Source organism: Elephantulus edwardii, unplaced genomic scaffold (genome assembly GCF_000299155.1).
Source record: "Elephantulus edwardii isolate Elephantulus edwardi_28Jun2011 unplaced genomic scaffold, EleEdw1.0 scaffold00109, whole genome shotgun sequence".
Classification (NCBI taxonomy): domain Eukaryota; kingdom Metazoa; phylum Chordata; class Mammalia; order Macroscelidea; family Macroscelididae; genus Elephantulus; species Elephantulus edwardii.
This window is the reverse complement of record NW_006399859.1, coordinates 5456589-5469981: the sequence shown is the minus strand read 5'-3', so window position 1 is coordinate 5469981 and position 13393 is coordinate 5456589. Positions and strand designations below refer to the sequence as shown.

General features: G+C 41.0%; 1 protein-coding gene and 1 pseudogene across 1 annotated transcript; one reads left to right on the top strand and one right to left on the bottom strand.

Moving 5' to 3' along the window:
* Positions 1–660: 660 nt before the first annotated feature.
* On the bottom strand, positions 661–1567 carry LOC102861216 (mas-related G-protein coupled receptor member X2-like). The gene is made up of 2 exons (XM_006892065.1): positions 1032–1567; positions 661–796 (listed from the first exon to the last, which is right to left on the bottom strand). Exons 1-2 carry the CDS (start codon positions 1565–1567, stop codon positions 661–663), a joined length of 672 nt encoding a protein of 223 aa, XP_006892127.1.
* A 13-nt stretch (positions 1568–1580) lies between these two features.
* LOC102860809 lies at positions 1581–13081 on the top strand (annotated as a pseudogene).
* The last annotated feature ends 312 nt before the right edge of the window (positions 13082–13393 follow it).

Genomic DNA, 13393 nt, shown 5'->3' with positions numbered 1-13393 from the left:
ACAATAAAGCCAATATTTGAAACAATGTTAGTAAATGTATAATCCTAACTCCACTACCGCCATTCCAAATAGAAGTAGCAGAACAGGCCTAGACCTCAGAATTGGCAACAGTTCACACAGACATAAGGTGCAATAGGTTGTGATAATAGTGCTTTAGGCAATGCAATCAAATAAGTTAAGCATATGTTTTCTTTTTTAAAAATTTAAACCCCCTAATATAGTGAGAGTATTACATTGTGGGAAGGGAGCTCTGGTAGCCAAGTGGTAAGGAATTGCTCTGGCAAAGCAAAAGAGCAGAGTTTGAATCCACGAGCTGCTCTGTGGGAGAAAGAGAAACAATTCTCTCACACGCGAGCTATAGTTGTTGTTGTGTACCATCAAGTCAGAACCGAGCCATAGCTGACTCTTAAATGGGTTTTCAGAAGCAGTTAATAGAATGTGAGGAGAACCCAGTAGATCTGTTCTAACTCAATGATATAAAATGACATATTGTTATATACAATAATTGGCAGGTCAAAACGAAGAAAATACTAATATCTTACCTTACCCATTTTCTAATCAGACCCATGAAGATGACAGAATGTAAGACAATCACTCAAGTTAGTAGGGACAAAATATACTCCAAAGCCACACGTGTCTGATGAAGGCAGAGACTGAGCACTACACCTCACTAGTCCCTGGCCTCTGCACAGACTCCTGAGGGAGACTTCCACCAGGTTCCTCCCCATCAGGAGTGTCCTGTAGCGCCCTCTGGAGAACCATCTTGAGAGTCAGCCTCTGCACCCTCAGCCTCCGCCTAAAAGAGCCAACAAAAAAAGTAAATAACAGGGTTGGCGCTACTGTTAATACAGGCGAGAAGTAGAAACCAGGGGACAAACAAACAAATCCCATAGTGTAATTGAGAAATGCTGCCCGGCAGCAGACAGATGAGAGAAACAAATACTGTCAGTAAAATAGTTACATAGGACCTGGTCAGCCTCTTCTGGAAACCACAGAACATCTTCACCAACAAAACCATATTAGACACTAACAGTGTCACAAATAAGAAAGACAGCCATGTGGCAAAGAAAATAAAAAATTCCATATAAGGAAAGCTAACAGAAAGTGCCGTATTTTTCAGAATGATCAGCAGCAGGGACCAAGTCCAGAGCAGAGCACACGTGACAGCTGAAGTGTGTCTTGGGCGTCGGCATCGGTACCAGATGGGGAACAGGACAGACAGGCAGCGTTCAGTGCTGATGCAGCTGAGAATGCTCAGGTCTACTACATACAGCAAGTTACATAAAAGTCCAATGAAGAAAAACCAAATATAGTCTTGTGGGATGGAAATGAAGTATATCAGGTTGAATATCATCTCAAGGAAGAGGAAGATGAAATCAGCCACGGCCAGGTTGAGAATGTAGACTGAGAAGGAGTTTCTTTTCAGGCAGAAGGCCAGAAGCCAAATCACAGTTCCATTAGCAAATAGTCCACCCGCAGCAATGATGAGTGCCAATATCCTGAAGATCAATGGCTCCATCTCCAGGTAATCAATATTTGGAGGAGAAGGCTGGTAACTTCCATTCATTGTTGTTTTTGCGATGCCCCATGCTGGGATGGTTGGATTCATGCTTAGAAACTCTCTACTGTTGTCCCTGGGAACACAAACAAGACTTAGAACTAGGTATGTGATGTTTGGGGAGGCCATATTGGCACAGTCTATAGGGAGTTGCAGTACCAATTTCAAGACAACCACTTTAAATCCACCACTAGATCCTCAGGAGAAAGATGTAAAATCTCTGCACGTTGTTACTGGTTTTTGTGGGGTTTATCCCCCGCCCAACTTTTAAACGTGTGTGTGTGTGTGTGTTCCCATCAAATCGTATCTGCGTGGTGCAGGAAGAGATTGTCCCTCCTTCTCTATCAGAGCATCTGGTGGATTTGAACTGTGTACCTCTGGGATTTTATGCACTTTGTTATTGTTATTGTGTACCATCAGTTGGGACCGACCCACAGCTCACCGTCCAGTAGGTTTTCAGAGACAGTTGATTGCACATGCAGAGATTGTTGCCCCCCGCCCCCTTCAGTAGGGCAGCTCTTGGACTCAAACCATGTGCCTTCAGAATTACCGTGTACCTTCTTGCCACTAGGGCTCGATCTTCTGTGCTTTACAACTTTGAAAAAACATCTGCAGGGTCAGCTGTGTCAACTCAGACTAAGTGACAATAAATGAGGATTTTTTTACATTCCCCACCACCAAACTAAACAAGAATCATTGGCTCAATTTTATAGAAAAGGGAAATGGGGACTTGCTGAGATTAAGTAGTTTATGATATTCTAGGGAATGCTGGAATCAGGACTCAGCTTTTTCATTGTTGTTAAGTGCCTTACAGTCAACTCTGACTCATGGTGACTCTGTTAGCCTTCCTCTATCCTGTACCATCCTCACCACCCTGTTGTGCATTGATTGCTATAGTCACTGTTAATCTATCTTATCTCCATCTCTTTTTCTAACCCTTACCTTCCAAGCATGATGTCGGTTTTCAAGGAATAGCCTCGCCTAACAGAATGCCCAAAGTATGTGAGATGAAAGCTCACCATCCATTGCCTTTAAGGGACACCCTGGCTACATAAATATGCACCAAGACATTGTTTAGTTTTTGGATTGACATTCCAGCGAATATATTCAGTACTTTGCTCTCACATTACAACTCACAGTCTTCAATTCTTATTCTGTCATCCTTATTCATTTTCTGACTTTCAGATACATAGGTCACAATTGAAAGTGTCAAAGTTTGAATCAGGTGCATCTTATTTTTTAAACCCACATCCTTGTTGCTTGCATTCTAAGGCTGGTTGTGAAATTTATGAATTCTTTCACGTTATCTCTGAGTGCTCTCCTTCCTTGGCTATGAATTAACAGTGACAGTTTTACTCTATCTAAGGACCTAGCTCCTCTCTGGTGGGTATTTGTTACGACCTCTTTGAGTTCCTCTATTTCTTTTCCCTGCTCCTTAAGCCTAACGAAGATAAGTGCACCCCACAATCACTTGCCTTTAGGGGATTTCTTAGACCTTAAATCTTGTCCTTTTTAATGCTCATCTTTACAAACAGTCCTTCATCAGATTATCTTCAATTATTCCAGTCTTGACTATTTTCGTACCAGGGACAACGACAGAGAAACAAGAGTCAAAGCAAGTAAAACACTGAAGCCTGAGCTACTAACCCACTTGAGATTTGGGCAATTATTTATGCTCATATGTTCCTCCCCAAATAGAGGAAAGCAGTGTCTTTCTCCAGCTGGGAGCAGATGTAAATGGAGTAAATAAGGAGAGTATAAGGGGAGAGTCTCACTGATGGATTGGACACAAATGTCTTCCATTCATATCTGTCATGATTGACTGTCAGCACCCAACCTCGTCAGGAGGGGTTTTCATGATAGAATTGCCAATTCTTGTAGACCTTCATGGCTCCCTGCATCCTTCACATCACAATGCAGATTCTGATTAAGAAGATTAATGTGATGATGTCTTTGGAAAGAAGACATTTCATTATAAACTCTTACCTTTCTTTCATTCTTCTTGCTGAAGATGAAACCAGCTCTATGCAGACTCCTCTGAGTGACAGCCACTAAATGACACGTCTACTTGTCTTCTAGATGTAGCATTGACTGCCGGAGTTAGAATGGAACCTACTGACCCTACTAACTTATCAAAATATTGAGCAACCTTGTCATTTCTGGTGTAGGTGTGCAGTGACTGATTAGATTTCAGATATGTTTCCATCATGACTCTTCATGAGGTGTTTTCTCAGCATTTGACTTAACTTTGTTTCTCTGTCTTGTCCTCTATCTCTTCCAGTCCACTTCCCTATTAATAGCTTTTGTTCTGGGGCCATTTGCTGCAGACCTTGTACCTGCCAAAAATAATAAGTGATGCCAGATCACACAGGAACACTTTTCACTCTGAACTGTAAATATACCTTCATTTGTTTATCACAAAAAGACACTGATGACTTGCTTTTCCCCTGGGTTTATGATAATTAGCAAAAGAAAAAAACAAAATCATAGAAAACTACTGAATAACAGTGACAGAAAAAGGGGAAACAGATATTAAATGGCAAAAGAGTAACTATTTTACTTCTAAGACAGAGATAAGAATAAGATATATACCTCGGTAATTCTAGTCATCTAGAAATTGTTTTAGAAATCCTAGATATTATAATGAAAAAAAAATATAAAGCTAAAAAGTTTGAAAAGAAAGTGCTAATCCAGGGAGCTCTGGTGGCCTAGTGGCAAGAAGCTGCACTGCAATTCCAGAGAGGCACTATTCAAATCCACCTGATGCTCTGCTGGAGAAGGAGGGGCCATCTCCTCCTATACCAGTAAGATCCAATTTGACAGTACACACACAAAAATAATAACGTAAAATAAGAAAAAAGGAAGAAAGTGCTAAGCCTTTCTATTTTCAGATGACATTATTATGTATGCAGAAAATCCTAAGAAATCTCATGAAGTTGTACGGAACTACTATAGAAAATTAGCAATTGTGTAAAATGCAAGAATAATATACAAATATATATGGCATTTGTGTGCTAGAATAGAAATGTCATATAAATTTCTAAAAATAGAAAGCAAAATTTAAAAAATAACAATGAAATATAAGTTTACTTTTTTTGGTGCCATGATGCAGCCCATGATCCCATGAACAACAGATGGAAACCTGTCCATATTCTCTTTCACAGTCAGCCTCTGACCTTGTTTTAACTATAGGAATAGAGATTTCTGTTCTTTCCACTGATACAGTCAATGTAATTCCACTGTGTTTCATCAAGTAAAGTTTATATGTATAGTCTCTGTTTATATTTTTTAAATGTATTTTCAATGAGTTAAGTCATTGATTGTACAAAATTCTACTATACACTCACGGACTTCTTTTTTTCTCATCCAAGCCATATTTTCAATCCTTCTTTTATTGCTTCTTCCTAGTATTTGCATTCCAGTCCCAACTATTATTTCTGCATGTTGATTACATGCTGGATCATTTTGGATTGCAAGAGTTGGCTGAAACCTTGGTGGCTGTTGTTGTTGTTGTTGTTGTTATGTGCCATCGAGTCGTTTGCGACTCATAGCGACCCTATGTACAACAGCCCTAAACCCAGCTCTATCCTGTGCCAATCTCATTGCCTCTGACACACCCATCCTGATTACCCCAGTCACTGAATCAATCCATCTCATAGAGGGTCTTCCCCTCCTGTGCTGTCCCTCCACTCTGCCCAGCATGATGTCCCTCTCTAAAGACCTGTCTCTCCTTATAACATGTCCAAAGTATGTCAGGCGAAGCCCCAGAATCCTTGCCTCCAAGGAGCAGCCTGATTTAACCCTCTCTAGGATGAATCTGTTTGTTTTCTTGGCACTCCATGGTACATTCAATACTCTTCTCCAGCACCACAGCTCAAAGGCGTCAATTCTCCTTCTATCCTCCCTAGTCATTGTCCAACTCTCTGATGCATAACAAGTGATTGCAAAAACCATGGCCTGTATCAGGCGCACCTTAGTCTCCAGAGAGACACCGTTGCTCTTGAGTACTTTAGAGAGGTCCCTAACAGCAGACTTTTCCATCGTAATACGTTTTTTTATTTCCTGGCTACTGGTGCCAAGAGTGTTGACCGTGGAGCGGAGAAGACTGAAGCTGTGAACAATCTCAATCTCTTCACTATCCATCCTGATGCTACCGATTGGTCCAGTGGTGAGAATTTTTGTCTTCTTGACATTGAGCCTCAGTCCATATTGAAGGCTACAGTCCGTAACCCTCTGCAGTAAGTGCATGAGGTCCTCCTCAGTTTCAGCGAGCAGGGTTGTGTCATCTGCATAATGTAGATTGTTGATAGATCGTCCACCAATCCTAACGCCACTCTTCTCCTCATAGAGCCCAGCCTCTCGGATAATCTGCTCTGCATACAGGTTGAAAAGGTATGGAGACAGGACACATCCCTGGCGCACACCCTTCCCCATTTTGAACCATGCAGTGTTGCCCTGCTCTGTTCTGACGACTGCCTCTTGGTCCAAGTATAGGTTTCACATTAGCATGATTAAATGTTCTGGGATTCCCATTCTTCTCAGAGTCAGCCACAGTTTGTTATGATCCACACAGTCAAACGCCTTTGCATAATCAATGAAACACAGATAGACATTCTTCTGGTATTCTCTGCTTTCAGCTAAGATCCATCTAACATCAGCTACAATATCCCTAGTACCATGACCCCTTCTAAACCCAGCCTGGACTTCTGGCAGTTCTCTGCTGATGTACTGTCCCAGTCGTTTTTGGATAATCTTCAGTAGAATCTTGCTTGCATGTGGAATCAATGATATTGTTCTGTAGTTTCCACACTCAGTTGGGTCGCCCTTCTTTGGGATGGGAACAAATACAGACCTCGTCCAGTCAGTTGGCCAAGTGGTTGTTCTCCAGATTTCTTGACACAACTTGGTGGGCTCATCCATGGCAGCATCTGTTAGCTGAAATATGTCAATTGGTATACCATCTATTCCGGGGGCCTTATTTTTTGCTATTTCTTTCAAAGCAGCTTGAACTTCTGCTTCCATCACCATAGGCTCTGGCTCAAATGCTATTTCATTAAAATTCTTCTGTATATGCCAATTCCTTTTGATACAATGACTCAGTATATTCCTTCCATCTTCTTTTGGAAACCTTGGTATTTTTCAATTTTGGTTTAGTGGGTGGTGCATATATTTGAGTAGTAGTTGTATTAATAGGTCTTCCTTGTATGCATATTGATAATATCCTATCACAGCACTGTGTTTAGAGTAGAACTACAACGATTACTGCAACATGTTCTGTTCAATTTGTCATTTCCGGCATTGTATATCTAGTGATTTTCTGATTAAAATTGACCAATCCCAGCCCATCTCAGCTCAGTACAGTCTAGAATGTTAAGATTTATGTTTTCTATTTAACTTTTTACAACTTCCATTTTTTAAAATAAAATTTTTCTTTCATACTGGTTTACTTACAAAGTTTAAACACATTGTTTTTTAGACTGGATCTTTCCCATTTCCTTTACCCACTCTTCCCTCCACTCATCAAAATGTGTGACCCTATGATTAACATGCACCTGGCTTATCCTCACCTCTCTGCCTACCCCTTCCTTGTATCCTTATACATAGTTCTACATTAATGGTCTTAGGCAGTATTTGCCCTTATGGGACTGAGCAAGTTCACTTAGAATGATGCTATCCAGTCCCTCCCAAGTTAGGTAGTGATTTACAAAATCGTTGCTCCTTCATGCTGCATAGTATTTCATAGTGTTAATGCACCATATTTTCAAATCCATTTGATTGTGGTTGTATAACTGGGCTTTTCCCATGTTCTTGCGATGGTGAATACTGCTGCTATGAACATTGGTGTACAAATCTCTGTTTGTACCTCAAATTTTTTCGGGATCTAGTCCAAGCAGGAGCGGCATCCACTTCCAAAATGGCTTGCCTCTGGAAACTCTATCTACGAACAGTGCTCAGGCTGTTCGTTCATAGGGTCGCGATGAGTCGTCTACGACTTGACGGCATTAAACAACAACAACAAACAGTCCAAGCAGTAGAATAGCTGGGTCGTATGGAATTTCTATGTTCAGCTTTCTGAGGAAACACCAAACTGCATTCCAGAGTGGTTGTACCATTTTACAATACCACCAACAGTATATAAGAGTTCCAATTTCTCCACATCCTTTCCAACATTTATTATTTGCTGTCCTGTTAAAGTTTGCCACTACTATTGTAGTAAGATGGTGCCTCATTGTTATTTTGATTTGCATCACTCTTATTACCAGTGATTTTTGAGAGTTTCTTCATGTGTCTTCCTCTGAAAATTCTTTCCATGTCTTTTGCCCCTTTTGTAATTGAATAATCAGTTTTTTTCTTGTGGAGGCCCTGTAGGATTTGGTAAACTTTTGACCCTTGTTTGAGATGGAATTGCCAAATATTTTTTTCCCAGTCAGCAGGTTTTCTTTTCACTATCTTGGAACAAGTTTTTTATGTACACAGGGATTAAATCTTTAAAAGGTCCCTTTTATTTTATTTATCCTCTCCAGCAAGTGCACTTCTGGCTATATTTGGCAGTTTCCTTATATCGTAGACTAGGTCATCTAAGCTTGATCCCAGTTTGTCTCTGATGAACTTAATGGTTTTGGGCTTTACTCTCAGATCTCTGATCTACCTTGAGTTGATTTTTGTGTATGGTGTGAGATGTGGATCCTCTTCTAGCTTTCTTGCAGGCAGCAGTCCAGTTTTTCCAGCACCATTTGTTGAAGAGGTTGTCATTTCCCCATTTAATAGATTTTTTTTCTTTGTGAATATCAGTTGACCGTAGATAGCTGGTTCTATTTCTGGGTTCTTAATTCTATTCCAATGGTCTATGTGCCTGTCATTGTACCAGTATCATGCTGTTTTGGTTACTACCACTGTGTTTTGAGGTCAGGGAGTGCCATACCTTCCACTTCATTTTTGTTTTTCAGAAGTGCTTTGCTTATTTTGGGTCTCTTTCCTCTCCATATAGATTTGACAATTTTCCTTTTAATCTCCTTTAAAAATGAATTTTTGTGTCTGTATTGTGATTGCATCGAGAAAGCAGATTACTTTTGGTAGGATTGTCATTTTCACAATATTGAGTCTTCCTATCCATGAACAGGGATCATTTTCCCATTTCTTTAGGTCTTTTATTGTGTCTTACAGAAATGTTCTGTAGTTTTTCTTTGTACAGGTCATTTGTGTCTCTAGATAATTCATTCCCAAGTAACTCCGTTTGTGGTTTGCTATAGTAAATAGTACTGCTTTCTTTGTTTCCCTCTCTGAATTCCCTTTGTTACTGTAGAGGAATCCCACTGATTTTTGGATATTGATCCTATATCCTACCACTCTACTAAATTTTCTAAGGACTCAATAACAACAATAGTAACAAAAATCCCACCAACTATTAGAGCTAGTAAACTTGCATTTTTTTGTTACTATTTCACACACTACTTGTTTCAATTATTAATGAACATATGCAATTATTTCTCTACATTTTGGGTCTTGCCACATCTCCAAATGAAGACCCTTCATTGCTTGAAATATTTACTTTATCTGCATCATCATGGTAGACTGTGTTTCAGGAGGCAAGTCTTCACCAGTTGTATTTTGAGCATTTTTCCATTTGAGTGGCTCAACATCTGGAACTACAGAGAGCCGTGTGCCAATGTTATTCATAGACTTTTTCAGTCTGTTTTTTTTTTCCCAGAAGTAAGTAATATGTCCTGATTATTACTTTGTAATAATCTGGTAAAATCGATCCACCATGATGACCCTGCTGGTATTATAAATGCCAGTGTATTTTAGCATGGGAGCAACATACATACCACCACATTATGGCCAACTGTCAGAAAAGCAGTGGAAAATGACATTAGAAAACACCAGCGTTTAGTATGCTTTGTGTTTGAGTTGAGCCAGAACAAGTGGTTACAGACCAAGTTCATCCAGCGCCGCAGGGGCTACAACATCCACATGGAGATAAAGTTTTCCATGTGTGACCACAACAGCATCCCCAGTGTGCCAGGCTCCTGCAAGGAAGCCTTCAACTTCTCTTATTATGAGGTGGACTATGACTCGACTACCAACACCTTCCTCAACTGGATGGAGAATCCGTGGGTGAAGAACACCATCACAGCCGATGAGAGCTTCTCCCAGGTAGACCTGGGGGACCGTATCATGAAGATCAACCCCAAGGTGCGGAGCTTCAGGCCTGTGTCCCCCAGTGGCTTCTACCTGGCCTTCCAGGACTACAATGGCTGTATGTACCTCATTGCTGTGTGTGTTTTCTACCACAAGTGCCCCCATGTCATTCAGAACAGCACTGTCTTCCAGGAGACACTGTTAGGGGCTGAAAGCACATAGCTGGTGGCTGCCTGGGGCAGCTGCATCACCAGTGCCAAGGAGGTGGACATGCCCGCTGCATGTGTAAGGCAGGCTTTAAGGCTGTGGAGAATGGCACCATCTGCAGAGGTTGCCCATCTGGAACCTTCAAGGCCAATCAGGGGAATGAAGCATGCACCCATTGTCCCATCAACAGTTAGACCACTTTAAAAAGGGCCAGCAACTATGTCTACCATAGGGCAGACCAGGACTTCCTAGGCATGCCATGCACAACCATCCCCTTTGCACCTCAGACTGTGATCTATAGTGTCAACAAGACCTCACTTATGCTGGAGTGGACCCCACCTTGAGACTCAGGAGGCTGGAATGACTTGGTCTACAACATTATCTGCAAGAGCTGCGACTTGGGCCAGGGGCCTGCACGTGATGTGGGGACAACGTGCTGTACGCTCCCTCCCACCCCCAGCTGGCCCTGACAGAGCCATGCATCAATATCAGTGACTTGCTGGCTCATACCCAGTACACCTTCAAGACCCAGGCTGTGAACAGAGTCACCGATCAGAGCCACTTCTCACCTCTGCGAACATCATCATCAAGCAAGCAGCTCCATCAGCTGTATCCATCATGCATCAGGTGAGCCACACTGTGGACAGTATCACCCTGTCATGGTTCCAGCCTGACCAACCCAATGGCATGGTCTTGGACTACAAGCTGTAGTACTATGAGAAGGAGCTCAGTGCCACAGCCATGAAAAGCCCCACCTATATGGTCACTGTGCAGGGTTTCAAAACAAGTGCCATCTATGTCTTCTTAAGTGAGGACCCCAGGAATCAATGTGATACAAATTGACTTGTTTTGATTAACAGATGCAGCCTTGGATGCACTCACAAGTCTATGCCAGAAAATTTGGAGGACAGCTGTCTGGCTAATGGATTGCAAGAGGTCTATATATGTTCCTATTACTAAGAAGGGTGATCCAACTCAATGTGGAAATTATCAGGCATTATCATTAATATCTCATGCTAGCAAAATACTGTTGAAGATCATTTGAAAACAGCTCTGAAATAGTACATAGATAGGGAATTGCCAGAAGTTCAAGCAGGATTTAGAAATGGCTATGGCACCAGGGATATAATTTCTGATATCAGATGGATCCTGGCTGAAAGTAAGGAATACCAGAAGAATGTCTATTTGTGTTTTATTGACTATAGAAAGGCATTTCACTGTGTGGATCGTGACAAGTTGTGGCTAACCTTGAGAAGAATGGGAATCCTAGAGCTCTTGATTATGCTTGTATGGACCCTATACCTGAAGCAGGAGGCTATTGTGGGAATGGAGCAGGGGAGCACTGCGTGGTTTGGAATTGGGAAGGGAGTGTGTTAGGGATGTATTCTATCTATACCTGTTCAATCTATATGTTGTTGTTGTTAAGTGCTGTCGAGTCATAGACGACTCATAGTTACCCTATGAATGAAAGACCTGAGCACTTGTATAACTTTGGTTGTTTCTCCATGTTCATAGAGTTTCCAGAGGCATGCAATTTTGGAAGTGGATGCCACTCTTGAGCAAATTATCCAAGAAGAAGCTGGACTTTATGAAGAGGAATGTGGCGTCAGGATTGGAGGGAGACTCTTCAATAACCTGCCTTATACAGATGAGACAATCTTACTTCCTGAAAGTGAGGAGGATTTGAAGCACTTGTTGCATACGATCAAGGAATGTAGCCTTCAGTATGGATTGTATCTCAATGTCAAGAAAACCAAGATTCTTACCACTGGTCCAATAGGCAGTGTCAATGATGGAAGGAGATTAAAACTGTCAACAGTTTCATTTTGGCTTTTATCCACAATTAACACCCTTGGTATGAGCAGTCAGGAAATAAGGAGACCCATTTCAGTGGGAAAATCTGCAGTTAGGGACCTTTCCAAATTATTGAGAAGTAGTGATGTCAGTTTGAGAACTAGGGTGCATCTGAATCAGGCCATGGTCTTTCTGTTTCCTAACTATGCATCTGAGACCTAGGCAATGAAGAAGGATGACAGAAAAAGAATTAATGCCTTTGAGCTGTAGTGTTGGAGAGGTGCACTGAACATTCCATGGACGGCTAAGAAAATGAAGACATGTGTCTTGGAGAGGGTACATCTGGAGTGCTCCTTGGAGGCAAGAATGATGAGGCTTCGCCTCACATACTTTGGACCTATTTCTAGGAGGTGCTATGCCTTGGGGAGGGGCATAATGTTGGGAAGGGTAGAGGGTTGATTAAGGAGAGGAAGAGCTTCAACCAGGTGGATTGACAAAGTGACTGCTGCAATGGGCTCTAGTGTGTCAGGAAGTTTGAGGATGGCGAAGGACCAGACTAGGTTCAGATCTTTTGTTTATAGAGGTCTTATGAATCTTACTTGACTTGATGGCACCTAACAACAACAATAAACATTTTTTTTTTCACAAATTGGCTGGATTCTCTATTCTATTCCATTGATTTATATGTTTGTCAGTAACAGTACCAGGATATCTTGACCACGAGAATGTAGTAGGATTTGAAATCAGGGAGTGAGATGGCTCCTACCTTAGTTCTCTTTTTAAGGAGTTCTTTCTTAATTCAGAGCCTCTTTCCATTCCAGAAACTGAAAATTGCCTTTTCCATCTCATCAAAGAATGGAATTGGTATTTGTATTGGAATTGCATTGAATGTGGGAATTGCCCTTGGTAGTATTGTCATTTTCAGAATATTGAGTCTTTCTATCCATGAACAAGGTATATTCTTCCATTTCTCCAGGTCTCTTTTTGTTTCTTGTAGTAAGGTTTTGTAATTTTCTTTGAATAGATCCTTTGTGCTTCTGGTTAGATTAAAGAGATTGAGATTGTTCACAGTTTTAGTTTGCTTGGCTCCACAATCAACACTCTTGGCACCAGCAGCCAGGAAATTAAAAGACATATTGCAATGGGAAAGTTTGCAGTTAGAGACCTCTCTAAAGTACAGAAGAGCAACGATGTCAGTCTTGAGACCAAGGTGTGCCTGATACATGGCATAGTCTTTTAAATCACTTGCTATGCATCAGAGGGCTGAACAATATTGTCTGTATATAGAGATAATTTTACCTCCTCTTAGCCAATTTGGATATCTCTTACTTCTTTCTCTTGTCTTATAACTATCTTTAAGACTTTCAGTACAATATTGAGTAAGAGAGGTGATAGTGGGCATCCTTGCCTAGTTCCTGTTTTCAAGGTGAATGCCTTTAGTTTCTCTCCATTGAGAACAATTTTTACTCTTGGGTTTGTATTTATATTTTTTTACTATGTTGAAGAAATTTCCCTCTAATCCTATTTTGTTGAGTGTTTTAATTAGGAAAGGACCTTTTCTGCATCAATTGATAGTGTCATGTGGCTCTTGTTTTTTTATTTATTTTAATGATGAATTACATTGATTGTTTTTCTTATGTTGAACCATCTTTGCATACCTGTTATGAATCCCACTTGGTCATGGTGATTTTTTTA